Below are 27,972 nucleotides of genomic sequence, written 5' to 3'. Positions count from 1 at the left end.
CACTGACGTCAATGTAAAAGTAAACCAAAGAGGTCTGGTTCCTGTATCATCACTGCGCCGGGCTGAGCGCTGGGGAGCGAGCGCACGGTCGCTCAGTCGAGGAATCTGGGAGCAAGCTCAGGGATCAGCAGCTGAGCTTTCTCATTCGGGCTGTGTGAGTACCGGCTGCGGCATGCTTCGGGCTGGGAGCGAGGGGGGAGAGGGAGGGAGATTCACCAGCTGCAGGTCAGGAAGGCAGCGTGCTCCGGTCCCAGCTGAGCTAAGAGTTTGGAGACACGCGGATGGGGATGGGAGTCCTCGCAAGCCAGGTCGAGAGCGAAGCACGTGGGTTTGGATGCGGTTCGGCTCCACGTGGGTGGGAAGAGCGCTGGAGAGGAAAGTCTCCTACACCAGGTGCTGCAGGGGTAGAGGAGGGTCAGGGAGTTTAGGGCTGGTGCAAACGCCTCGTCGAGGGAAATGTGGGGGTTTCTGGATGCTGAACTGATCCATTCGCCTGCCAAAGTGCGTTTGTGCTGGTCCATTATCTCAGTGACGTGCATGTGAGGACACACAAATGTCTATACATAAAAAGCAGGCTCTGGGAAGAGCCATCTGAGGGATTCTGCATGAAAACTTGAGTATTTCTGGTATAACTCCATATACTGACTACCTCTGTCAAGTCAAGCTACATATACATATATGCAACCTGCAAGTGTCCCTGTATATAGATGCAGAGCTAGACACAAGGCTTTTAGACTTAGACCATGAAAAAGTGGTCTGAGAGGGCTCAAAATTAACTTTATAATACAGATTTAGGAAGCAGAAAACTTTCCCCAGGGAAACAGTATGGAAATGTCCTTACTTTGGGTGCTGTGTGGATGGGGGAAGAGGCTGGGCCAGAGCTGGGGTGGCTGAGAGGGATGAATGGCCCCACTAGGTCCACTGGCAAGTCGCTGCCAATTGAGATGTGTCTGGCCGCAGTACATCATCTAGAGAGCATTTCCTGTCATTTACACAAACTATACTCAGTGGCAGTGTGATGAATTGGCAATGCGGCTCTTAGGACTCATTTCAGCTGTGTTTTGGTAACATGAGGCACCTTCTCTTCAAACATTTCTCACATGCCAGGGCCAATTTGTCTTCTTCAGCAAAAAGCCAGTCCTTTTCCTGAAATGGCAGCTCCTTCAGCAAAGCTAAAACTCCCCCATTCAGAAATAAAAGAGAGCAGGCATACAAGTTTAATCCCTATTACGTGTGCGTGACAATCCCAATTGAAAACCGCCGGGGCAAATGCCTCTGTCACCCATGATTAGATGCAATGCTGCATCTCAGCTCACTCTGTAAATCCCTTCCTGGGCAGGGAAAAGCTGGGCAGCCACAGAAAAAAGGAGGCAGAAATGCCCATCACCTCCATGTTATAGCATCTACCAGCACAAGTGAGGGCAGAAGCCTGCCTTTGGTGGAAGCCTCTTTACTGAGAAACTTTTCTATCTCATTTGTGCATAGAAATCTTTGCCAACCCACAATTAGAAAGAAAATCTCCTTCTTCCCCCCTCCTTTCTTAAAAGGACACATGGCAACTTAACAACGCAACTGAGCAGCTACTTTATTAATCAATCGATTTCAGCACATTTTGTTTCACTCTGCTCGAGCCTCCTTCTCCATATCCCCAGTGCATTGAGATAAAACACAGACAGGGATCCATTTCTTCCCTCCCCACAGACTGTAAAGGTGCCAAAAGCACCCTACAAGTCTTCCTTCCCCTGTTTTGAAGAAGGAGGCAAAGGCCAAGGAAGGAATTGTACATGAAACATCTCTCACAGCACGTTCTCCCGGAGGCAGAGCAAGCAGAATGGGGGAGGCTGCTGAACAGAGCAATAAATCCCACCATGCGCACGTACAACACCACCGCAGCTCTGCTCCCCCTTACGTGTATCGTGCCCTGGGGATGATGTGGTTCCCGTAGGGATGTGGACCGTCCTGCCCCTATTTCCCCTTTTCTGGGGGGAAGACCAAACCCTGCACTCCAAGTTGTCAGAAGGGCTGTGGGATTTTGGCTGTCCGTATTTTAATGGGCTGGAGACACGTAAACAGGGGTGTTTAGCAGGCAGGTGCTCAGCACATTCGGGGAAACCTCACCCTTTAAGGAGATGTGAGTCCTGACATCTAAAAACGGAGACATCCAAATTCCTGAGCCCTTTTTAAAGTGGGAGCCAAAAATCCCGCGTGGGAGTAACACTCTTAACAAAAACACAAAGTGCACATTGTTTGGACTTTCCTTTACACCATGGACTGTTATAGCAGGTTTCTATAAATGCCAAGTTGCTAGGTTTAGGGGGAGGTGAGACAATATATTACCTAAATGTGCACGTTAGCAAACCTCCTGTGAGATCTAAGGTTAAGTCTACAGCCTGCTCTGAGGAATATCTGCTGCTTCTTATGAAGCCCATCTGTAAATATTGTAAAGACCCTGCCATCCCTTCTTGCTCTCTCTTTCACCTCTCCTCCAGTTTTTATACTTGCATTTTAATTTGTAGCTTTTAGCTGTAGATTTCGCTCCCACACAAAACAATTGATTATGGATAGCTGAGCAAATCCTATTGACAACTTAGCAGAGAAACAAGTACCATCCAGAAAGTCCTAGAGAGGCATGGCAGAGTCCAGCTAAGCATGACAAAGTCCAGAGACAGAAGTAGTCGTGCTGAGGTGAAGGGTGAATTGGGGGAATAGAAAAGTGAGGCCCAGGGCCAGAGAAAAGTGGATCAGTAAAGCTGTGGGGGTCAGATGGGACTGCGACACCCAAAGAAATGATGTCACCCATCAGGATGACACTAACCAGGGATGCTGCTGTTCAATCTCAGTGTGATATTTACCGGGATCGATACGCCATTAGTGTGTAGACACAGAGGAACTGAATTCTTTATTACCTCTTATGCATAAGCCATAAAAGATGTGCATCTCATCTATCACGGCCTGAAAAGCACCACTACAGCCATTATCACACAACAGAAAGGATGACTGCTTCCACATTGGTGCAAAAAGATTTACTGTCAAATGTCCCCTCCTCTTCAGGGGTCTGGCCACCTTCTCTACAAATACCTGCCAAAAAGATGGGGCTCTGGGAAATGTCCCTAAGGCTAACAAATGTGGGGTATGGCTCCTGGTGTGGTGGTCCAGTAGACAGCTTCCCATCTTTGCATGCACTGAGGTTGTCAGCCCTTTCTATGGGACACATGGAGAGATGGATTTGGGTCTCTTTGGGGAGCTGCCCCATAGTGAAGCTATCACAAGTAGGCTTTGGCCTCATGTATGAGGTTGAGGATGCTGTGGAGGTTTGCCAAAATTCTGTTTCATCCAGAGCTCCAAACAGCTGCAAAGACCAACGTAGCTCGTTCACCACAGGTAGGCATTAGCAAGGTGAAATAGCACTGAGCTCTGAGCACGGGGACCCACACAGAGACCACGGTAGGCATTCGTAACCCACGAGGGTCCTCTCAGAGTGACAAACCCAGGATGTGGTGAAGTGGGTACCTGGGAACAGCAGCGGAGGACATGGAAGCAAGCTCAGCAGGGCAACCAGCTTCTTGTATGACATAAAGGGGTTTTCTAGCATTCATGCGTGGAGGACAGGAGATTGCTGGTGGATGGCTTGCGTGGCAGAGTGGTGGGCACAGATCTCCACTGCACAAAGCCACTATTGTGCAACCAGCCTCTGCACTCAGTGGGGTGTATGAGCACCATCTTGCTGGTCTTCCCACTTTCCAGGAGCCGGCTAACAGGCAGTGTGAACTGAACACATCGAGCATGCCTTCCCCCATAATCAGCACAGCCTGATTTGTCATTACCCATCTCAGCAGGGAGGCCAATGCATTAGCAGGCTTATTAGCAGGACATTTGGCCAGGTGAAATTTCATCATCATCCTGAGGATCCTTTTCTGGCAGGACGGAGAGAGAAAGGTGGGTTGTCATGCCAGGTTTCACCTGCTTGGCACTCACAGATTTGCAGTTCCCCAGCAGCCAGACTGACTCCTTTTGCCTTGGTTGAATATGCCAAGCAATACATCTCTGAGAAAAATCCAGGCTGCCAAGCCACGTTATGCTGTCTGCAGCTACCAATTATGCGGATAAATTGATTGTCATTAGAGTGATGAAGGAGCTCAACAAATAAACTTTCAGGAACAAGGCAGCCCATTTTTCACACACCAGCCTCAAGGCTTCCTGCTGCTTTGATCAAACACACAGGAAATTTTCTCCGGGCTGCGGTGGTGTTAGAGACACAGACTTGTGACGGCTGGAGCAAGCCAGTGAGGGACAGAGGTTTATAATACACCTATAACTCCATGTTTGTACACTGTTGTGCAAGGCAGGTTAAGCAGATTCTTTCTGAAGGGGTCCAGGGCTGAGCTGCGCAGCAGGGTTGCACAGGGCAGGGTTGCACAAGGTACAGCCCAGGGAAATATGCTGCCCCCAAGTTATCCCTTCTCCCACCACCCACAAAGGGGTTTGGCAATGTTGGGAGTAGTGAATATGCATTTCCCACCTGTGTCTCAGCAGCGCAGCTTCAGGTCAGCAGCACAGAGATGGTTGTCACACCCCACTGTCACATGAAGCCACCATAAAGTTCAGTCCGACTGGCAGCCACCTCGGAGGATACCCAGGACTGAAATAGCAAGGGGCAGACATCAGGAATCAGAGTCACTGGTGGGAGAGGGAAAGGAAGGGGAATCGTGATGCCGCTGGCCCCTGCCTAGATTAGATCTGTCCCATACCAGGGCTGTTCATCTCCCCCTCACAACAGTATTAAGTTCACCCAGAGAATCAGAGCTACTAAGACACTAGCAATAATAAATCCCAATGGTATGATTTCTCGTGAGCAGCTTACCTAGGCAAGTGCATGATTATTTTAAACACACTGATTTATTAATACACTCAGGATGGCTCAAGCCACTAGTTCTTGCCCAAGGGAGTTCAAGCAGTGGAGCTCAGCATCTTGACTCACAGTATTGGGACTGATATATGACTAGCTGTGATCAGATGGCATATCTAAAAATACAGAGCCTGCGGTTTATTTTTCTTGGAAAATGGAAAGACACCCAAAGAAGCAGAGCCCAGTTTAGCAACCACAGCAGGCTGGATTTTTGCTTTAAAGAAGCCAGCAGAATTTGCCCAAAAGAAGGTGCCACTTAGGTTGTGTTACAGCCATGGGATTAACCTGCGGCTCTGGCACCATGGGGGGATACTCCAGCTGCCCCGGCTGCTGCTGTGGCTTTAACCCTGTATTACAGAGGGCAGGGATGTGCAATGTCTTCTAGGGCAGATGTGCGATCAGCATCCCTGCGCTAGAAGACACAAGCAATAGGATTCCTCTTACCCAAAGGAAGTCTCTGCATGGGGCCACCACTAACTGGGCTGGTCATTTAGTACACATTTGTATTAATGAACTAAGCCCTGCGAGATGAACCAGACTTGCACCATTCCCAGGGAAGCTGCTTGATAACTGGTGGTGACAATCTGTTCCTGTCTATAACCTCTTCCCAATCAGAGAAAATATTCCTCAGGATTTTTGAATTGGCACATTTCCACCTGACTCAGGTTCACAGCAGGTCCCCTTTGCCCCATGTGAGAGAAGAAAGGGCTTGCAATCCTATAGTAAAACTCACCAACACCACAAACAGTGCCTGCTGGCTTCTGCTGCTCACCCATTTGTCTTCAAGAGAAAACTGATTATTCTGGCACTGCAATTTCCAGTAAGAAACCCCTTTAAATCACGTGTATGATTCCCTCCTTCCCTTCCTGGAAACTTTCCGGGGCAAGTCTGCACCTTGTGCTTAGAGGAGTTGTTTCAACAATAGGGAAACTGAGGCACCTCCCCAGAAAGTGGCTTTTTGTCCCTGATGAGGCCCCTCACGCAGAGCTCATCGTGGGAGCAGGGACTGCCTGCAGGGACAGGAGCTGTAATTCCAAACAGCTGAAAACACAAAGGAAAGCACCCCCTCCAAAATAACAGGCAAAAAAGTCAGCAAATGTACCAGCCTCTTCCAGAGGCAGCAATTTTAGGAATCGCTTTTAACCAGGCAGCAGGGTGGCTGTGTCATTTTTTTCTCCCCAAATGGGGCCCTTTCTTTTCTTCCTGTTCCTATAGGGTTTTTCATCACTGTGGCATTTCCTACTATAATCCATCAGATTTATGCTGCCCTGTTCCAGATCAGAGCATCGCTGAGCTCTGTGCACGTCTAACAAAAGACAGCCCTGCCCTGAGCCATTCGCAATCTCTACAAACCAGGCGAACAAAAGCAACGGGAGAGAAGGATTAGCATGTTTGCAGAGAGAGAGCAGGAAGGGGATGTCTTTCTCTAAAGCCATTTGAGGAGCGTGGGTCGAAAGACCAGATTTTCTGAGTTGCAGGCATCCTTCCTCCTGGGCTAGGCTGCTTGTATGGCAAAGGACACCGGCCATTGAACAGATGGCCCTGGAAGCACCCCGCTGCCCCTTACCAGGTTTGTGCTTGTTGCTAAATCACAGCAGGTGAAGATACCAGACTGCTCCCCTAAGGTCCTCACCACTTCTTTGCCATGTGTTTGTGAATCCCCCTTCTGTCTTACGCAGCCTCGCAGGGCACAGCGCATCTTGCGTTCAAGGTTTTCTGGCTCAGCCCTGTCACGCTGTGCTTCCAACCTCCCCAAATGCAAGAGCAGAGCACTGAGAGCTTCCTGGGGGCTCTCTCGACCATCCTTGAGCCACATCCCAGTACAGTCACGCCAAGCGTCCTGCCAATTCCTGCTTTGCAGCCCTTGAGCCAGAGCTGGGCAAGACCTGCTCCACCCAGCTCTGACCTCCCTGGGGCACATGTGCCCAAGAAATGCCAAAGCCCTGGCTGCCTGCGTAGCTTTCCCCTCCAAGCACCAGTGTCCCTACGTGCCCAGTGACAAACAAATCCGGCAGGAAATATTTTTCTGGGAATGGGGAGAGCTCTGCGGTGAGGTTGTGACGCTGGACGTTGTGTTCTTGGCAATTAGCTCCTAAAATTTGAAAAAATATCAGGAAAAGAACAAGAGGTGGCTGCTGGCCAGAGCTGGTTTGGGGGGCCAGAAAGGTCAGAGCAGGACCCTGCAAGGGATCCCAATACGAGTTGGATCACAAGGGGCAGCTGACACACAACATGCCTTGTTGGGTGGCCAAAGAGTCTCTGTGGCTCATTTTGTTGGTACCTTGACTGAGGAACCTTGTCAGAAACCTCACTGTTGTGAGAGCTGTGGTGAACTAGGCAGACTGGGATGGAGGGAGGGATCCTGACTCACCCCCACAGAGTACATTTATACCAGGACAGGGCACACCCCTTGTCATGCAAGAACTGTAGAAAGGCAGGATCAATGTACTCCAAACCAGTCACCAGGGAGAGACCTCAGGGTCACTCAGAGGAGCAGCTTGCTCTTCGTGCACTGCAGACGTCTTCATTTTTCTTTCAGCTCAGCAGGTCCGTCAGCAAAAATGCCATGGCCTGTGGAGAAAAAATGGAGGGGGAGGCAATGGTCAGAAAAGTCAGTTCCCAAATATGCGGCAGGCAGGCGGGCAGGCAGGAAACTGGCTCCTACACACTTTCTCCCCCATGCCTGACTCACCCAACAGGATCCATGACCATCATTTGCGAACCACTTGTCTTTCCCTGTTCCTCATCAAACAGACAAATCACGGCTGGATCCCATCAGCAGAGGCCCCCGTACGGCAACTGTCTGATCTCCCTCCTTGCATAAACATGCCGATTGGGAGCCTGTTCAGAGGCAGGGCCACATGCTAATGGTGGCCTCTGCCCTTTGCAGTTTTCTGAGGACGGTGAGCGACAGCCCAGCGGGCGCTGGGAAGCACCTGTGATCTCCAGCAGTTGGCAGGGAACACCAACTTCTCTCTGCTGAGCTTCTTATGTCAGGTAGGTGCAGCTGCCTCTGGACCCTGCTGAGATGCCATTACAGAGGCAGCTGGACCATCTTTTAGGGCTCACCACAGCCTCTGTTGCTCATGCTGAGAGTCAGGCAATCAGCCCTGGGTGTGTTGAACATGACCAGGGGCAGTGGTCCAAGCCCTCCTTCTCCAGACAGAGGCACCTCATGTTTCTTTGCCTCTTTGGTGTTTCTGCCCCAGCATCGCAGGAGAGGGACACAGATTCTGTCTAGGGCTCAGTGCAGAGCGCTCTGATCTTTCCCTACAGCCCCTCCAGCTACCACCTTAGGCATAGCCATCATGAGCGCTTCAGGGTTCAGATCCCAAAGGAGTCTCTGATCTCCCAGACATCGCAGCATGGCACGCCTGGATCACCACGAGAACAGCAGAGAATGACCTCTCGATGGCCCAGCAGCTAAAGCCCCTTCCTATGCTGGTGACGGAGCAGGACTGAGTGAGGGACAAGGAGCAACCCCCAGCCCTGATCCCCTGTGAAATCCCTTTTCCCTGCAGACCCTGTTGCGGCCACCAAAGCCTCTCTCTCTGCCACGGGGTTGCTGCACCCACCTGAATTCAGGCATCCCTGCAGGAGCCAATTTTGACTCAGCTTGAGTAAATGGAGTTCTGCAGGGTCAAATCCAGCCCTTGAGCTCCTTCCTGTCCACAAGGTCTCCTACCCTTATGTCTTAGTGGCAAGGACATTGCCACCCACAGCATGAGCAGGACCCAAGCTAGATGTAGGATAAGGAGTCAGGGGTTTTCCCTGCCCCTTCTCAGCTCCACCAAATCAGAATAGCTACCAGTTGTTCCCACCAAATATCAGCTTCTCTCCCCTCTCCTCGCTGTTGGCAGGGGGCTGTAAAAGCTAGGGCAGGTGATTTCATCCATCAGGCAGCACCTGCCAGATCCCTGCTCTGCTCCATTACGGTCTGCGGCAGGGCTGGGACAGAAGCCAGTGTTTTGTTCCTCGTCCTTTGACAACATTCCCACACTGCTGTCCAAGGCTTTCCTTCCAGGGGAAGGCAACGTACGTCCCACACATTAATGAAAAGGAAGTGTGATGGGATTGAAGTACAAGCCCCTCTGCAAGGAGGAAAATTCTTACACGTTTGGGGAGAGTTTTAGTGTCCACAGATTTCCCCCTAAACCAAATGCCATGTGGTGCTTTCCTGGCACTTACCCTCTGTAAAAGGTGACTCCTGGAAGGGTGTCCAGCACAGCAACTTCTCCACCCTTGGTCCATCTGTGAGAACCAACCCAGTTCTCTGGGTCAATCCTGCATCTGATCCACAGCATCCCACGATAGCCCTGGAGACTCTAGAGAATCAAGAATTTAGGACTCATGGGCAGTGCACATCATAGGGACATACATGAGTGTTTTCCAGCACTTGTTAAGGCCTGGGGATTTTCCAGGGCAGATTTTTCTAGAAGGAAGAGTAGCTGGGGAGGGCAAAATGCATGTAGACTCTCCTTCATGCCATTAACTTTATCTGCCATGGCAAAGGGTTTACTCACATGGCAGGGAGCAGAGCCCATCTGCAGTTGCCTCTTCATCAACCCTGCAGCTACATCAGCTGGGCAACCCCCCCCGCAAGCACTCTTCTGACGACAGGCTCGTGTTTGTGTGTGTTGTGACTGTGGGCATTACTTGCTCCATTTCTCCTTCTGGTTCTCCTGCTTCCTGGTGCAGGAGCAAGACAGTGGAAAAATGTCTCAGGAACATGTGTGTTGGAGGGAAAATGGGAGAATGTTCAATGAAGGTGTTCTATGGGCATGTGAGTTCACTTTCTCTGAAGCTGCTGATAAAAAGAGGTTTCCCAGACAGCTCAGTGAAGATCCCACCCTTCTCTGTCCTCCATGTAGTGAGGATCCTACTCTTTGGTGTCCTCCACACAGTCATGGTAAAGGCTCCTCAATTTTCTGAGCTCTGATTCCATCAGGTCTGGGTCCAAGACCTTCTTGGGTAGAAGCTCTCCTTCGCCACTGAAGATAATTCATTTGTGAGGAGCTGTTCAGTATAACAGAGCCTAAATTCAATTTCCTAAAAAAAAAAGCAGTCATGTTCAGACACCGGACTCTGGTTTAGGTCCTTACAGAGTTCACGAAGAGAGACAGCTTGAAAGCTGATCCAGCCATGTGCCTTGAGCCCATCTCAGCAGTGCAATAGTTTGTTGTGCTGTGCCCAATCTCAATTTCTTCCCCTGCAGCAGGGGATAAAAGGACACTCAATTCCCCTTTTTAGAGCCACAGAAATGATCAGAAAGATGGAACACCTCTCCTATGAGGAAAGCCTGAAAGAGTTGAGGTTGTTTAGCCTGGAGAAGAGAAGGCTCTGGGGAGACCTTATTGCAGCCTTTCAGTACTTAAAGGGGGCTTATAAGAAAGATGGGAACAGACTTTTTAATAGGGCTTGTAGCAATAGGACAAGGCATAATGGTTTTAAACTAAAAGAGGGTAGATTCAGACTAGCTATAAGTAAGACATTTTTTTATGATGAGGGTGGTGAAACACTGGAACAGGTTGCCCAGAGAGCTGGTAGATGCCCCATTCCTGGAAACATTCAAGGTCAGGCTGGACGGGGCTCTGAGCAACCTGATCTAGTTGAAGGTGTCCCTGCTCATGGCAGGGGGGTTTGGACTAGATGACCTTCAAAGGTCTCTTCCAACCCAAACTATTCTATGGTTCTGTGATTTTTGAATAGGACTGGAAAAATATAACCTTCTCCTGACAAAAACTGAGAAGACATCCATCTCCTCAGAGTGGTGTGTGGTATCACAATTCTGACAACCTCCTTTAGAGCTGTCTGGCATCCTGCTTTGCTGCTCTGTGCCACAGAAGATTTTTAAACGGAGCCCTGTCCCATACCTATTTTATACAGCTCAGTTAAGGGATTGCTAGGAATTATTATGGGACGCTAGCACCCGTCCCTTCCATAACTATTATTCCTTCTCCTACATGCTAATTTCGGCTGAGTCAACACCTTCTTCCACCTACAATCTCAAGATATTCACTGCAAGATTTAATACTGTTGCCTATTCAGCGAACAAGCTTGAAAATTTTCCACTAACGCTTCACTTTTTTTCCTTCCTTTCCCCCTCCCTCTGGGAGGGTGATAAATGACTGAAAATCAAGAGATGATAGAAGCTCTTCATTCATCAGCTACGGTTGCAACTCCTCCTGAAGTCGAGTGTGGGAACCACGTCTGGGACAAAGCATGGCCCTGAGCCCAGATGTGCCTTCTCCACCTTAACAGCAGCATCTGCTTCCCAATATGGCATGCTCTGCACTATCTCAGGCACAACTTGAAACTTTGCAGCTGTTGCCACTCCAAGTCTAGCTCTAAATCCAGCAAGGAGGGAGAGGCCGGGATAGTGGGGGAGTGCAGGGCACACATTTTCCTGTGCTTGGGGATGGGAACAAACTTCTCATGCATCACACAAAAGTACAAAACCAAGCCAGTCCTTGCACGGGAAGGACCAGGCGGTCCCTGAGCAGGTGAACAGAGTGTAGGTACCAATATCTCATCCTGGAGAAAAGTCTCCTCTTTCTTTCAGTCTTGCATTTGTAAGTCCATAGAGCTATTCTCTAAGTACAAAAGTTTTGTTGACAGGCTGGGAGAAACTCAAGCATTTGCACCATAGACAGTAAGAATGATAGGGTCCGAGTTCATGTACCCTGGCCAACATTGGACTGTAGGGTGGTTTCTTCTCTTTTGTTCTTCCCCCTCTTCCAACTCCCAAGATGTAAGGAAGTAAAGGCAAGATCATTAGCCAGACAGGACTCATGAAGGCCTTCCAATCACACTTGTTTCCAAGTCATAAGGAAGTGAAAAGCAGATGAGAGCCCAGGCACGTGCCTGAGCTGGAGGTCACATGTGAAAGGCTGGATGCCTGGGTCGGGGGCACATAAAGTCAAGGAGGATGTTCCTGAAATTAGGGGAACAAACTGCCCCTCAATGTGAGAAAACTCAAAACAGAAAATCAATAAAATAACCAGACAAAAAAGATCAGCTCAGTCTTCCTGGGAAAGGTCCAAGAGTGAAAAACTAATTCCAGAAAATGAGGTCAACCTTCTCTAATAACCATAGCTACTGTTTGTGCTCCAGTGAGACATGCATGTGTGGAGTTTACCTCTCCTCTATTTATGGATTTGGCCTCTTGACCTGGAATTCAATGCCTCTCAGTTGATCCTGTCGTGTTGTGACGGGCAATATTCTGCATGGTTTTTGCATTGGCACCAGTGTTGTCTTTTTCTAAAGGGTGAGGGAAAAGAGCAGTCCAGGGCTGACACTAAAATCCAGCATCCATCCTCCCTGTCCTTCTAAACAACTAAATTTGATGCAACTCCTTACTTTATTTTTTTCTGTCCTTCTTCCCAGAAGGGACCTCTAAAACTACTGTAAACCCTCCTGGAGAGAACATCTGTGCAAGCCCCACAAAAGATGGGGGGTTTGGTACCCAATTTAGAGCAGGAGGTACCCCATCATGAGGTGGGACTTCAGAGGATTTCAGAGATTTGGGTCCTTACAGCATTGGCCAGCAGAGACGTCTTGAAAGCTGATCTGTCCATGTGCTTTGAACCCATCTCAAGAATTGGATAGATCATTATGCTTTGTCCAATCTCAGTCTCTTATGCAGCCAAGGGTGAATGGTTACTTAAATCCCCACTTTGCGAGGTTCCTTATACCCACAATGACTCTACCACTGGTAGGGAAGGGCTGTGTGAGGATGGAGGAACATGTTGGGGGGGTCCTAAGTGGAATCTCAGACCCTCTACTTCTACCTTCAGCTTATCTATGCTCAGCCATTTCAGCCCAGTCCTTGGATACATTTTATTAAGCCCTCTCCCAAATGTCTGCAGGCAGAGCATCACCGAAGTGTGCAGTATCACCCTTTGTCTCCCCGTGCCAGGTTTCTTCTCAGGGTCTGGACAGCTGGATTGGTTCAAAGCATGTCACAGGCTTAGTGCCATTTGGTCCAGCACCTTCCTGCAACTGCCAGGGATGCTTCTGTCTAATCCCAGTTCATATCAGGAAAATGAAAAGAGAGGTATTTTCCTCTCGTGTCACACGGTGGTGGCTCAGTGGCATTGCGGTGGCCTTAAGCTGGTGAATTCTCAGCAAGGAGATTTTGTTCCCACAGAGACACAGGAAAATTGACCCGGGGAGGGGACAAGAGGGGGGGAGCAACATCAGTTTTAGTTTACTAGAGATGTTCAGGCATTAGCACCGTGAGGAAGGCTGGAGCCCTCTTTAGCGTTTCCAGCACTTCATAAATTTCAGAGAAATTTAGGGCAAGGAGCCAGATGTTTGGGGAGAAATTCTGAACACTAAAGACAAGTGGAAATTTTTTTTTTTGGTAGTGTGTATTTTTTCCCATTAGTTGCAAGGCTATATTTAGAAGAGGGGGGGCGGGGGGAGAGAGAGAGAGAGATTAGGCATTTCTTCATATTCTGTAGTCACTCCAGTTGTTCTGCTTGTAAGAACAGATGTCTCTTTCCTGGGGTGATAGCACTCAGGTCCACAAGGAAATTTTCTTACCGGCAGCTCCGCTAACGTAGAAGGGAGATCGGGCCAGAGGTAAGTCAGTGCATCGTGGAGGAATATACTACAGGGACCATTGCAGTGAATGCTTTGGGATATTGGTCAGAGAGAAAGGGGGGAGGGGGGGGGCATGGGATTGGAGACTTGACAGCGGGGGGCCAGGAGGGAATTGCTGGAGACCAGACCCCAAGTCTGGAGTGGAAAGCATGGCTATTGTGGCAGGGAGGGTGGCAGAGAGGGTCATGCATGGAACACGTGGATGAGCAGCTTGCAAAGCCCCTGGCTCTGCCCGTATGGCAGGTATAGAAGTTCGTCAGGAGGTGTCCGACCTGGAAAGCCAGGCTGTGTCGGCAGCTGTGAATGACTGCGAAGGGATTGTCCCACTGTGAGCTTCTCTGTTTTGGGGGTTTGGAGCATTGCCATGATATTTGGTTGTTTCCCAAGGAGATGAGGAGTGTTGAAAAGCGTGTGAAGGTACTGGCTTTCCCCCATTGAAAAGTACTATGTCAGCTCTTGCGAGGAGTGGGGTGATGTCTTCTTCGTATCTGTGTATTCCCAGGCATAATGAAATCTGGGGGAAATGCATTCAGGCAGGTTTTGGAAGCCAGGAGAGGAGACAGTGCACTGCCTGGCATGGGGTCAGCTGCGACTGGGGATGTTTTACCTCTGTTTGGCCATGCAGCAGGGTGCAAGCTCAGCTCTAGGAAAGATGCTGTTTTCTTTCTCTGAATCCACTTGCTGGGTCAGTCTAAGGAGAAACAGATCCCTTCCAATGTCCTTAACCAGGCTGCTTCAGAAATGCCTCCTGCTTTCATAGCAACACACTCACTAACAGCTCAAAGTTTTTCCAGATTAACCTGGAAAGTCCAAAACTTGCAAATCCTTGAAAGCACTGTGAGCGCAGTGCATAGCAAAGGAAACCACAGAAAACAGTCTCCCAAAGGGTTAAGATCTGGTTATCCATCCTGGGATGCCTCAAAAAATGTCTGCTCCCTGACCAGGTCTCCCGTCTCGCTGCCTTCCCTGGGCCAAGCCCAGGCATGGCTCCATGCCTCAGTTTCTCCCTGCAGCCAAGAGAGCAGCACAACTTGAAGTGAGTGCCGGGCTGCAGAGCTGCATCCATAATGGGTTGGTTTGCTGCTTATGGTGCACCTGACCCCCCTCCCCACTATACCACCCCTTCATACCTTCTTGCATTTGTGTCACCTCCATTCCCTGTGCTCCCTGGGGTATGAGCATTGTTTCTTCTGTCCTGCATCCCTCGGCCGTGCAGGACTGCAGGTATTCCTCAACAGCAAACCTCTGTTGCTGCTCTTACCTCACTGTCCTTCTCAGGGTTTTTGCCAAGGGACAGAGCAAGCAGGCAGCTGAAGGCAGAAAGAGGGAAAAGTGCTCAAAGATTGCAGTTAAAAGTTTCCTTTTCAAAAGCAAGCAGCAATGCACAGGCCGGATGTCACTCAGTTTAATCTTCTGCAATGTTTCTTGCACTTGCCTGTGAAGTTCCTGTATGTGCCTATATGGTAATTTTGACTGCAGGGTTCTCCTTGTACACAGCCATGATAGCTGTTATTCCAAACTGACATTTCTAGCACTTTGTCCCAGGCACCCTTGAAATGCTAGATTGATTACTGTAATCCCAATAAAATCAAACGCATTTCTCTTGTACTGTTACAACTTCCCAAGAAGAGAGACACAAATCCATCTCTTCTGGCTGGACCTATAAAACTGCAAATCCACATGTTTCTTTCCAGATCTAGCTTTAAAAAAAATATTTAAACTTTCTTGGAAAAAAAATTTCCCAAAAAAATATGTTCTTTCCCATCACATTATACTGGTCCACAAAGGACAGAGAGAGATACACGCAGGAAGTCATGCTCTGATTTCTCTTTAAGTATCAGAGCTAGAAATACACAGCACCTACTGCAGAGATGTCACTCCATGCTCCCTTGTGACAGATGGCACTTGGTACTAGCCCTGACAGGCTATGACATATTGGTCTTTTAAATGCTAACAGTATGATTTATAGAGCATTCACCAAGACACTTAATATTTCTGTCACTCCAAGGCCAAGATCTGGTAATGCAGAAAGGAGGGGAATGAAAAATGCAACGGTATCAATAAAGCATTGTAGATGTCTAAACGTTTCAGGAGGGACTTTTCTACAGAGTGTGGTATAAACAAGCAAGTGGAGGTGTAAACCCTTTATTAGCACTTTAAGGTGACCGGTACTAGCAAGCCTCATTAGACACGTGCTGAAGGACCTCTGGGTGCATATTTGCAGGTCTGGAGAGGCAATGTATGTATAATCCCACTTATTTGCTTGCTTGTACATGTACATCTGTGTTCCTTCTTCCAAAGGCTGAGGCATTACTGTTGCAAATGGGCATAGAGAAGGTATAAGTTCATAAGAAATCTGCCAACACATGAATTTCCTGCTCGGTGTATTTTTGGGAGCTTTATTCCATATTCACCATGCATGCTCAGGACAGGGCTGGGGGAGGACCATGCAGATCTTCCCAAGTTTTAAATAGATTGTCTCTGGGGTGTCCAGGACTGGTGATCCGTCACCCGGTATTAAGCAGCAGGTTCAAGCCTAGATGCAGAGAGTGGGCATCTGGGCCAAACCGAGTGGCCTTCCTGCCATCTGGGTCACTTTGCTCCATGAAGAAGAGGAATATAGTTTGGAGAGCTGTGCTCTCCCTCTTCAAACTGGCAGTGATCCCTCATGGCCTAGGATGACCTGTTGGACTAAATCATTGCTTGGACACCCACAGGCTATTGCTTGTCCCAAACTGAACCAGATGCCAAACTGAACCAGGCATCTGGGTCCCTTACTCCCAGAGGACCTGATTTCGGCCTTAGGCTTGCTGGGCGGCATGGGGTCCGCCCATGTGCACACACAGGATTGAAAACACAGCATGGTGGGTGGAGGTCAGACCACAACTCACAGCAATACCCATTGCCCATCCACAACAGGGCCTTAGACATGAAGGACCACGTGTAGGCTAACTGGGCATATCAGGCTAGAGGCAAATGGCTCAATAGCACATCAGCAACACCAGCCCAACAAGCAACATTGCATTAGCTTCCACACATCCTTAGTCTGTGATTGCTTACGTGACTAGAAGAACAACCCCTGGCTATGCCTGGGACTGGACATACAAGTTTTTCCTCTGGCCATATGGGAAATCTGATTCTTATGGGCAACTTTAGAGATGCAAAAGTCAGTAGCAGGGGGTTAATCCCTCTTGCTGTTGTACAAAGTAGGTTCACACCTTTCTCCTTTCAGACAAAGGCCGCAATTCAGCACATGACCATTCAAACCACTGGACAAAGTAGGAGTTGCTGGCCATCACGGTCTTCATTACACATAGGCAAGCATACCATGGCTAACTAGTGCAGACACCAGGCAATCAGCTATCATCTGTCCCCAGACAGGCTGGTTCTGAGAGAACCAGTTATCCTCAGGGTACTCTGCCCCCTGAGCTGGAAGACAAGGACGGAGAGCAGAATATGCCCCCCATAATCCAGGAGGAAATAGCTAGTGACCAACTACACCATCTGGACACTCACAAGTCTATGGGACCAGATGGGATCCATCCAAGAGTACTGAGGGAGCTCGCAGAGGAGCTTGCCAAGCCACTCGCCATCATTTATCAGCAATCCAGGTCAACAGGGTTGGTCCCAGACGACTGGAGGCTTGCCAATGGGACGCCCATTTGCAAGAAGGGTCGGAGGGAGGATCCGGGGAACTACAGGCCTATCAGCCTGACCTCGGTACCGGGGAAGATTATGGAGCAGTTCATCTTGAGTGTGCTCACATGGCATGTGCAGGGCAACCAGGGGATCAGGCCCAGTCAGCATGGATTTACAAAAGGCAGGTCCTGCTTGACCAACCTGATCTCCTTCTATGACCAGGTGACCCACCTAGTGGATGAGGGGAAGGCTGTGGATTTTGTCTATCTGGACTTCAGCAAGGCCTTTGACACTGTCTCTCATGTCATACTCCTTGAGAAGCTGATGACTCATGGCTTAGACAAGTGTACTCTTCACTGGGTAAAAAACTGGCTGGATGGATGAGCCCAGAGGGTTGTCATGAATGGAGTTAAATCCAGTTAGCAGCGGGTCACAAGTGGTGTTCCCCAGGGCTCAGTATTGGGGCCAGTTCTGTTTAATATCTTTATCAAGGATCTGGACGAGGGGATCGAGTGCACCCTCAGTGAGTTTGCGGCTGACACCAAGTTGGGCAGGAGTGTTGATCTGCTTGAGGGTAGGCAGGCTCTACAGAGGGATCTGGACAGGCTGGATTGATGGGCCGAGGCCAATTGTATGAGGTTCAACAAGGCCGAGTGCCGGGTCCTGCACTTGGGTCACAACAACCCCATGCAGCGCTACAGGCTTGGGGAAGAGCGGCTGGAAAGCTGCCTGACAGAAAAGGACCTGGGGGTGCTGGTCAACAGCCGGCTGAATATGAGCCAGCAGTGTGCCCAGGTGGCCGAGAAGGCCACTAGCATCCTGGCCTGTATCAGAAATAGTGTGGCCAGCAGGAGCAGGGAGGTGATTTTTCCCCTGTACTCAGCACTGGTGAGGCCGCCCCTCAAGTCCTGTGTTGAGTTTTGGGCCCCTCACTACAGGAAAGACACGGAGGTGCTGGAGCGTGTCCAGAGAAGGGCAACAAAGCTGGTGAGGGGTCTGGAGCACAAGTCTTATGAGGAGCGGCTGAGGGAACTGGGGTTGTTTAGCCTGGAGAAGAGGAGGCTGAGGGGAGACCTTATCGCTCTCTACAACTACCTGAAGGGGGGTTGTAGTGAGGTGGGTGCTGGTCTCTTCTGTCAGGTGGCTGGAGATAGGATGAGAGGAAATAGCCTCAAGTTGCAGCAGGGGAGGTTTAGATTGGATATTAGGAAAAATTTATTTACTGAGATGGTTGTCAGACATCGGAACAGGCTGCCCAGGGCAGTGGCTGAGTCACCATCCCTGAAGGTATTCAAAAAGCACGTAGACAAAGCACTTCGGGACATGGTTTAGTGGGCATGGTTGATGGTTGGACTCAATGATCTTAAAAGTCTTTTCCAACCTAAATGATTCTATGATTCTATGATTCTGCCATGAGGAAGATATGATTTGGTGAAAATTTGAAATTATTTCACTTCAAGAAAACAATGAGAGGCAGTCAATGCTCTCTCTTTGCAAAGAACCATCCGGCCCTGTTTGCAGTGTTTCAATGCCAAAGCAATTGTGAATTTGCAGGGAATAAGTCCTAAATTAAAAGATGTGTGGTGGAGAGCGCTGCAAATTCCTTGCAGGTTCATATTAAAGGAAACAAGGATCACTCTCAGTGCCTATTTGTGTGTTCGTCAGCTCTGATTCCCTCTCTCCTTTTAATGTTTTTCAATCTGTTGACTAATTTCAAACAAAATTTGGCAGAAGGGAAAGATCACCTCAATTTTCAGGAAATTAGGCAGCAAAGAGAAGAGAAAGTCAAACAAGTGTCGGAGCCAAGGGAAGAACTGGAACGTGAGTGCTCATTAAGGCAGCCAAGTGTCCACATGGGAAAAAGTTATAATAAGCATCTCAATCAGGGCAAAGCATTCATCCAGCGAGCCACTGCAAGTCATGAAAACATAAGAAAGCAGGTGACATTTAATCTGACAGTCACAGAACTATGTGTTTTGTGTCTCCAAAGCACCTTTTATTTCCACAGCATTGGAGGGGAAGGAATAATCCAACTCTGGACTGAGTTTTACTATTTCCAACTGCAATTCCCCAGCAGCTGAGTGTTTCACACACTCTTTCCGGACACCCTCAGACCTGAGGCTTCTAGGAGACATCAATGCCCAGGAATCAAGTGAGAGCAGAGATGTGATGCCCACAAATACGGGATCTTCCCCGCCCTGGGAATAGCCCCATTTCTCCTTCAGGGTAGGATATTTTTCCCCTGGACATTAGCTCCCTTCTCACAGCCTGACGACTAGATGGGCACCAGGTTTTCCCTTTCAGCAGCTGGATTCATTCCCTTTCCCTGTCTTTCTCCCTCAGCTCCCACTGTCAGCAAACCCACCCTCCCCAGGCTGAGCATGAGGCACACAGAACAAGCTCTATCACGTATAGGGCAAGGTCCTCGACATGCACAAAAACACCATATTTGGCCAGTTTGAGCCAGAGTTGAGTGAGAGCTTGCCAGAAGGAGAATCATACAATTTAAACTGAAAGAGAGTGAGTTTAACCCTTCATTTATAAATACGATGATAAATCACCCAAGGAACTTTAAACACGGAAAGGCTGCAAAACTAAACACAAGCTGCTGCCATCCCAGACAGGAGGGAGGATAGAAGAGCCAGGTTGCCATATTAGATGTTCTGATTCAGGACAGGGAGATGAGAAAAGCTGAAGCTGTTTATACTAAATAGCAAGCGTTCATGCTTGTTAATGTCCTTTTCATCTTTCCGATCCCAGTGCATGGCTCTCTTGTTCTCTGTCTCTGGGTCTGCACGCAGAGATCCTATCTGCACACACCAATAAATAACCCTTTTGGAGAGCAGTTAGGACAAAGCTCAGTTGCCTGACCTGCCTTTTCTTTTGTGTCCCATTACTTGAATTGCTGAGCTAGATCCAGAAGTCCCCTGGGTCAAGGACGTGGAGGGTGAAGCTTAAGGCTGACACCAAGAAAAAAGTTGGGTGGAACAAAATACAGAATGGTCAAGGATATCCTCCCGGGCAGACGTAGCACTGAGCTGGACATGCTAAATGAACAAGTGTGATACCAAGCAGCGAGGGAAGAGGCTGCAGGACCTGGTTTCAGCACAGCTACCATCTGTTTCCTATTTGGCCCAAGAATGATGGAATTGGTCATGTCACACAACAACGAGAAAGTATTTCAGAGCAAGTCCCCCTCTCCCAGTGCTGAGCAGGGACCTTTATCAGAACAAGGGAAACCAGGTCAACTTCCAGTCTCTGTCCCTCCCCTTATCCCATTTCGACCCAGATGCCTGCTGTACTTTTAAGGAAATGCTACCCACAGTCTTACAGCCAGACAGACAAAATCCAGCCTGAGAGGTATAATATAACAGCATAGGCCAACTGGCGCGGTCAGACAGTACTCAGAAGGATGTGTGTTTACCCATCTTGGGCTTTGCAGACTGGCAACTCCAAGAAACAGGGATTGCATGGAAATCTGGGGGGCTGAGAGCTAAATTAGGCCTGAAGAAGGCTGAGCTCCAAACTCTTTGAAGATTTTAGGAAGGGGGTTAGCACAAGAGTTATTTACTCTGTAAGCAAAGGTAATTGTGGTTCTTGTAGCTCTGCATGAGCTCATGCCAGAGCTGCAAGCAATAAATAGTATGAAAAATAGCAAAATAAAGGTTTGCAGAGGCTGCAAAGATTCTCATGTATTTAGCCGTGACCCCCACTGGCTGCTATATGCCACCACTCCATGGTGATGGGTAGCTGAACTGACTCACTTTGACATCTGCATGACGATTTCTGATGGCAGAGAGAGAGAGACCTGGTTGCTGTAATTTTTTGACGGGGGATGGGGGGGAGAGAGAACTGGAAATCATTGGAAATCTTTGGAAATGTTTGCTTTTCCTCAGATGCGAGGTCACGCTGCCATTCTGTGCCTTGTTCAGCCTGCTGCAAAATGGGGAAACGTACCTTTGTAAAGTGCTTGGAGACTCACAATGGAAAAATACTTAGTAGCTGTTAACCAAGGGTTTGGTCCAGCTCCATCTCATTAAAAGCACTTTGAGGAATGCTGTTGCTTTGCCAGTCCAGCTCTCCGTCCCTTCTGCTTGTGAGCCATGGGATGAGAACAGTCCCACAAAGAAAGGAAAAGGCCATTCACCCAAACATCCATCAGTAACGATTTCATTAGAGGAAGACTTTTCCCACTGCTGCCCAAAAGGCAGCTTTTCCACAGCCTGTCAGTGAGGAAATCTTCAGAATTAATTAAATTTGTTGGGACTTCTTTCATGTAGTGGCTTGGATTTTGAGTTCAGACAGGGCAGCAATGGATTGGGAAAAGACTCTAATTCAGCTCTTCCTTTGCATATTCAACTTGGCAAACAAAATGTTACCTGTTGTTTTTTAGCAGTTTATAATATCTGGAGTTTATTTCGCTGCACGTGGGCCTCAGTGGAAGAGGTGACTATGTAAGCCAGCACACTGTATATGCTGATGATTTTAATTTCTGTGCATGGACAGTACTCATAGTGGATCCTTTTCTATTAGTCTGTAAAGTGCCCTACATACCTCAATAGCATTGTGAGGATGAGGAACACTTGAATGCATTTTGAGTTACTGATTTCACTGAGGCAGGAAAGGAAAAATGTAAGATAAATATCAGGTGTTTGTGATAAAGGATCTGAGACTGAAGAAAAATCTCCCAGAGGAGGCAAGCTACTAACAAGATGTAAAATCAGAACAAACAGCCAGTGCCTTAGAATTACAGTAAGACAAATGCATACGCAACTCAATACACTCCCAGGGATGGGATAGGTGATTTTGTCTTCTCCCCTTGCTCAACTATCTGTATGAACATAGATATACAAGCTCATGCTGCACTCAAGGGGCAACAAAGTCTTTATTCCTTGGTTTGCACTGGTGCAGTGTCTTCCACAGTGCTCCTCTTGACAGCATCTGCAAAGAGAAATCTGGAAGCAGATCCTAGCATCTGCTCGTTTCAGTTTGTTTTTGTAATTAAGGAGTGAAATAAACAAACAGAAGATCAGATGGTGAGAATATTAGAAAATCATTAGAAAATGGGCCAGTGTTCTGCATCCTCCCCATGCACCTTTCTCAGGTGCCAGACTTTGCAATTCCACTACCTTCAGCCAGATTTGGGTCCAGTTTTTCCTGTTATTCACTGACAGCGTGCTTGGCACAAAATGTAAAGAGACAAGACTCTCCCCCAGGAGTCTGCGAGCTCAATCAGACCCAGACAAAATAACGTGAACATGTGTGCTACTTTGGCTGCCACCAGAGTTCAGAGCAGGGTGAGGTAATCTGGACATTCCTGAAACACAAGATGTTCCAATGTCCGGTTGCTGCTGGAGACGGCCTAAGTGTAAAAGTGGACAGAAATTAGGATTGCTCCTCTTTGCCCAGCAGTTCTTCGGGACATTTCAGTTGTTCTGTCCCCCGGCTTCAGGATTTCAGTCCTGCAGCATAATCTGGCACTGGCTTTGATCTCAGGAGGCCATTATGGTTGAGAACCAGCCATTCCAATGGACAATTCAACTACTTGGGCTTGAGTGGCTACCTAAACAGAACAAATTGCCATTTGATTATAAATATCTTTCCAAGTTCAAGGATATTAAAAACCAGCTTTTTCTTTAACAGCACTTCCATAGACTATATGAGAGCCAAGAAGAAACTAGAGCAATCACCAGACTGCAGGCCAACAGACCTAAGCTCCATCATGATGGCAAAGTCACTTCTCCAAGAATTTCCAGAGGGAACTTCACACCTAGACTTCTAAATTCTTGGTCCTAATTTCTGCTTTTGTTCAACAAATGTCCTGCTTCATGCTCACCTGGCTTGAATGAACTATACAGAATAACCATGACTAGGCTGTAGAATGCCATGAGGACTCTTGATCTTGAATGTTGACAATTTACCAAACATACTTCATTCCCAGACCTCTCCAAAGTAAGAAGGGGCAGGAAGGAACCCACACTTTGATCACTTGGTCTTCCACAGAAGCCTGCCTGGCCATAGCCTATGATCCCATTCACCAGTACAGGCTGGGGACTGCTCTACTGAAAAGGGCATGGGTGTTACGGTGGACCTTAGACTGAAAAAGAACGAGCAAGCAGTGTGCCCTCACTGCAGACAAGGCAAAGTACATACTGTTCTACATCAGGAGGTTTGTGTCAGCAGATGGAGGGGAGTTATTACCTCTATCAATTCATCATTGGTGAGGTGTCCAGTTTGGGACCATGTTGTTCAGGGGAACATTGAAAGGCAGGAGAGGGTCTAGCAGAGGCTTTACCAGGATGGGAGGAATGCACCAGTACAGCCTGAGGCTAACCAGCTGGAAAGTGTCTTTGCAGAGGACTTCGGGGTCCTGGTGGACACCAAGTTGCACATGAGCCAGCAATGCACCGTTCTGAGAAGGAAGGCAAACAGCCTCCTGGGCCACATTAGGAGGTGCATTGCCAACAGGCCAAAGGAGCCTTCCTCCTCCTTCTCCTCTGCTCAGCACTGGTGAGACACATCAGGAGTGCCGCGACCAGCAAATGCACAGAGACTTGGGAATCTCTTCTAAATCTCAGTTCCCCAGCTCTTTATCCCAGAGAGCTGGAAGCCTGACTACTTTTGTCAGGAGATGTGTTGGAGTTCAAGAGCTTGAGAGTTACAGCTAGCAGGGATTTGTAGTTCATTAGCCCAATAAGCAAGGTTTTCATGGCTGGGCAGGAAAAGGCTTTGGCACTTGTCATGCAGGCCCAGAGCTGCTGTGATGCTCTCTGGACCCAGTTAGGACTGTCCCTGCAAAACATTCACTTTCGGCCAGCAGGAACTCTCCTGAGGATCCACTTTTCACTGGAAGGCTTCTGACCTAGGTAGCTTCCTCCTCCACTTTGTACATGGCCATGAATGTCTCAAAGCATCTCACAGCAAATGGGACACCTTCTGTCTATTCCAAGCTCCACAAGCAGCAAAAAGGATTAGTGCAGGCAGAAAGAGGATGGGGTATGCTTGGGGGAGCTGGATATCCAGATTCCTTTAGCCTTCCTCATTGAGACACAGCCTAGGCATACTGCTGTTCCTGTGAGTGCTGGAAGATGTGTTTGCAGCTCCTCGTCTCCTAGCTCTTCCGCACTTGGCTCTTCAGTAGGAGGGATTTCAAACCCTCATAACTCAAGTCTTTCAGCATCATTCTCTGCTGATTCAAGCTGATTTTTTTAACCTCAAAGTCCTGCTCAGCCACTTTGAGATATTCCAGACATTTTTCAACCATTTATTTTTATTGAAACCAGCCAAGTCTCTGTATATATTGGGCTTTTTTTTTATCTTTTTAATATACAAATCAGTTTAAAATAGTGTATAAGTCAGGAATGATTTGCAAATTAAACTGTCAAACTCTGGCAGGAGTAGCGGCTGACGCCCTTGGTTTGAAATCTCCCGGCTGCTGTTGCTGTGAGCGCAGATCTCTGGAAGATGCCACACAACCTCCTTGTGCTTTCCTGGAAAATTCAGCCATCCTTTGATTTCACAAAAGTCTTACAGTTCCTAAAAATGCTGCTGCATGTATCTTTCTAATGGGATCACCTAGCCCAGGGAAGGAATGTGATATTTTAGGAGTCAGATGCTGGGGCTATGGTTGTGCCAATAGATTAGGCAAATGTCTTCTGCCAGCGCTATCCTGCTCCCATGGCAGGGCAGGAAGAGCCTCCAGTTGGGAAGAAGCTGCTCCAGTGGAGGAAGGACTCAAAAGAATAAGTACCATGTTCAGGAAACAAGACTTTGTAGGAGCCTCATATTGGCCTGACCCTCCCTGTCACAGCAGAAAATGGCCTGTGCCCTCGATGAGCACCAAGGCACCCTGCTTGGGCTCAGCAACCCCATCTATTTCTCTGGGCCATTTGCCAAACGGCTGGCTCAAACATTACCATGTGTAGGTCCCCCAACTTCCCCTTCTCCTTTGCTCCCCTTGGCATAGTTCACATCTCTGTTCTTGCTCAGGCCTTAAAACCACTTTTGCACAGGGCAGAGGAAGAGTAACTTGAAGTGGGGATTGTGTGTCTTCTCCAAAACACACATCTGGAACCACTGGAAGACACTAATTATAAACCCAGGTATTTTCCTAGCGATTATTGGTAATCCCATATTGGCAGATGAGATGCTTAAGAGAGTACAGCAATATATATAAGTACGGAGGATGTACAAATACATTGGTTAAAATGTTCTTAGGTGACAAAATTTTGAGCCCTAAGGAATGCTGACATATCCATCAATATACCTCTGTTTCTTTTCTTCCAGATCGCTGGGAAGCCAGTGACCATGCCGACCTCCTCCACCCAGCTGCCAGCCCTTGACTCTATCAACTCCACCCAGCAAGCCAACTCCAGCACCTACTTGTTCTCCAAGTTCATCCACCCTGACAACGAACTGTACACAGAATTTTACAGCCTGTGGATTGCCCTGATGGTAGTCAATGCCATCATTTTCCTGGTGGGTGTTGTGCTAAACAGCTTGGCGCTGTACGTCTTCTGCTTCCGTACCAAGACAAAAACCACCTCTGTTATTTACACCATCAACCTGATTGTTACTGATCTCTTGGTGGGCTTTTCCTTGCCTGTCCGGATCATCATGTTCTACAGTGCAGGGGACTGCCTGAATTGTTCCTTGGTTCATATCTTTGGCTACTTTGTCAACATGTACTGCAGCATCCTCTTCTTGACATGCATCTGCGTTGACCGTTATCTGGCAATCGTACAGGCAGAGGCCTCACGTAAATGGAGGAACCCCACCTGTGCCAAGGGGATCTGCGTCTTCATTTGGATCTTTGCCACTGTGGTGACTTTCTCCATTCTGACCATGGCAATACAGTTTGCTGCATGCTGTCTCTCAAAAATTCTGGTCCTGATGGTCTGTGAGTACTTCTTCCCCCTCATCATAATCATCTTCTTCACCACCAGGATTATGTGTGCTCTGTCCAAGCCTAGCCTCATGCACCAGAGTCGGGAGAGGAGAATGAGGGCTGTGCAACTCCTCATCACCGTCCTCATCATCTTCATGATCTGCTTCACTCCTTTTCACGTGCGACAGGTAGCAATCTCCGTCAACCCAGACATGCCCCATTATGTCAGCCTCCTCGTCTACCATGTGACAGTGACTCTGAGTAGCCTCAACAGCTGCATGGACCCCATTGTCTACTGCTTTGTCACCAATAACTTCCAGTCAACCATGAAAAACATCTTCAGGAAAACCGAGCCAGAGCAAACCAATGTGGACATCCTGGGTATGAACAAGAACTCCAAGGGCTCCAATGCAATCACTGCCTTCTCAAACACAATAGGAAGCCCTGTGAGCTTGCCATCACCAAGCAGTGTCCAGATATAACCCACATCTGATGGCACACACTGCAGTAAGCCAGTGTAATGATGCTGGAATATTGCTAGGATGCACAGTACTATTGTCTTTGACCTCTTTGGTTTTTAGGCTGATGTTCAGAATGACAGTGGTGGAATTTATTCCTCAAGAACATTGTGGTCCGTTTGGAAAATGGAACTTGCAGTGCTGTTAGTACCAATCCAAAAGAGAGTCTATTAATTACTGCTCCCAACAGGAAAGTTTTCTTTGTATTTTAATACAGACATTTTACTAGCAACAAATTCTTTACTGTGGTTTTCTTTTTGTGCTTGACATCATAATGCGACACTCATAGGATGACTTAGAAAGCAGGAAATCTCTGTTTTCTATGAAAGCCTTTGGGCCTTGGGCATGCACTTAAGAGTAAAGGATAAGAAGGATATTTCCAGAGCTATCCACTACAAAGATTTTAGATGCCAATGGAGTGGGAAAGAAAGTATTCTAACCCACCTGTCACTAGTAACTACTCATTTGTTTCTGAAAAAGTCTGAACCTTCTCAGGGAAGAGAAGATGAAGTCAAGCAGAAAAGTCTCCTCTCACTATTTCAGCTATAAGAAAAAAATACATGTGGGTGTATATGTTTTCATACACATTGTCTGGGCTTAGGGAGAGGTTAAGGATATGTTCTACCTTCATATAGATCACTAAATCTTCTAAAATGCAGATAAGCATACAAAAAAGCTGTGAAAATGAACATGCTTTCCAGCAAATTCTGCTGTTCCGCTCTCTCTCACTGAAGAACAGTCAAGATGAAAAGCAGAACCAGACTATGATGCTATACTACTCTTGTTTGATTTTTTTTCCTGGCATGTTGTAAAGTCAGGGCTTGTTGTCCTAATTCCCACTATCAGTCCATCCACTCAGTCACTTAAATGCTGCTGCTTCCAAGGACAGAAAAAGAATCTGTCATCTCAGGCATCTAGGTTGAAATTCACCCCAGTAAAAAGTCACTAGGATGATTTAAGAGCCATGCTTAAAAGGTGCATGAGGCTAAGGATGCCACAAAATTCTATCCACAATGGTGGGTAAATGTCTTAGATTACATTGTAGCAATGTGAATACAAAAAAATTATCCCAGGAAAACAGCAAAACCTGCAGCATGAACAGCAATAACTGTTGTTATTGCTCCATGTCTCCTCACTCACATGCCTATTGCCCCTCCAGCTGGAAGGCTACTATGAATTCATCAAGTCTAGTGAACAGCTTTTCCTGGCAGCCACTGGTGTTACCATTCAGAACAGCAGGCTTTATGGTTGGTCCAAGCTAGGGCATCCTAGAACACTCTGCTTCCCCAGCATCTGACCATGGGACAGCCACCTCCATTTCACAGGGACACAACATAACCAATGCTTCAGACTGCCTCTTGCAACTGAGTTTACAAGAGTTTGCCTCTTACGACACATATGTGTTTCTCCTAACC

General features: G+C 47.9%; 1 protein-coding gene across 2 annotated transcripts; it reads left to right on the top strand.

Annotated features, from left to right (window-relative positions):
- The first annotated feature begins 89 nt into the window (after positions 1 to 89).
- Positions 90 to 26,777, top strand: GPR20 (G protein-coupled receptor 20). Of its 2 annotated transcripts, none has more exons than XM_075024408.1 (2): positions 90 to 154; positions 25,439 to 26,777. In XM_075024408.1, exon 2 carries the CDS (start codon positions 25,460 to 25,462, stop codon positions 26,519 to 26,521), a length of 1,062 nt encoding a protein of 353 aa, XP_074880509.1. In that variant the 5' UTR covers positions 90 to 154; positions 25,439 to 25,459; the 3' UTR covers positions 26,522 to 26,777. The 2 variants fall into 2 exon arrangements, with proteins under 2 accessions (XP_074880509.1, XP_074880508.1); XM_075024407.1 differs by lacking the exon at positions 90 to 154 and adding an exon at positions 13,200 to 13,492.
- Positions 26,778 to 27,972: the final 1,195 nt, after the last annotated feature.

Source organism: Buteo buteo, chromosome 3 (genome assembly GCF_964188355.1).
Source record: "Buteo buteo chromosome 3, bButBut1.hap1.1, whole genome shotgun sequence".
Classification (NCBI taxonomy): domain Eukaryota; kingdom Metazoa; phylum Chordata; class Aves; order Accipitriformes; family Accipitridae; genus Buteo; species Buteo buteo.
Note: the sequence above shows the minus strand (reverse complement) of the source record. Positions and strands in the feature narration are given on the sequence as shown.

Coding starts and splice junctions, on each gene's coding strand:
- GPR20 (XM_075024408.1), top strand. CDS start 25,460: ATGCCGACCTCCTCCACCCAGCTGCCAGCCCTTGACTCTATCAACTCC.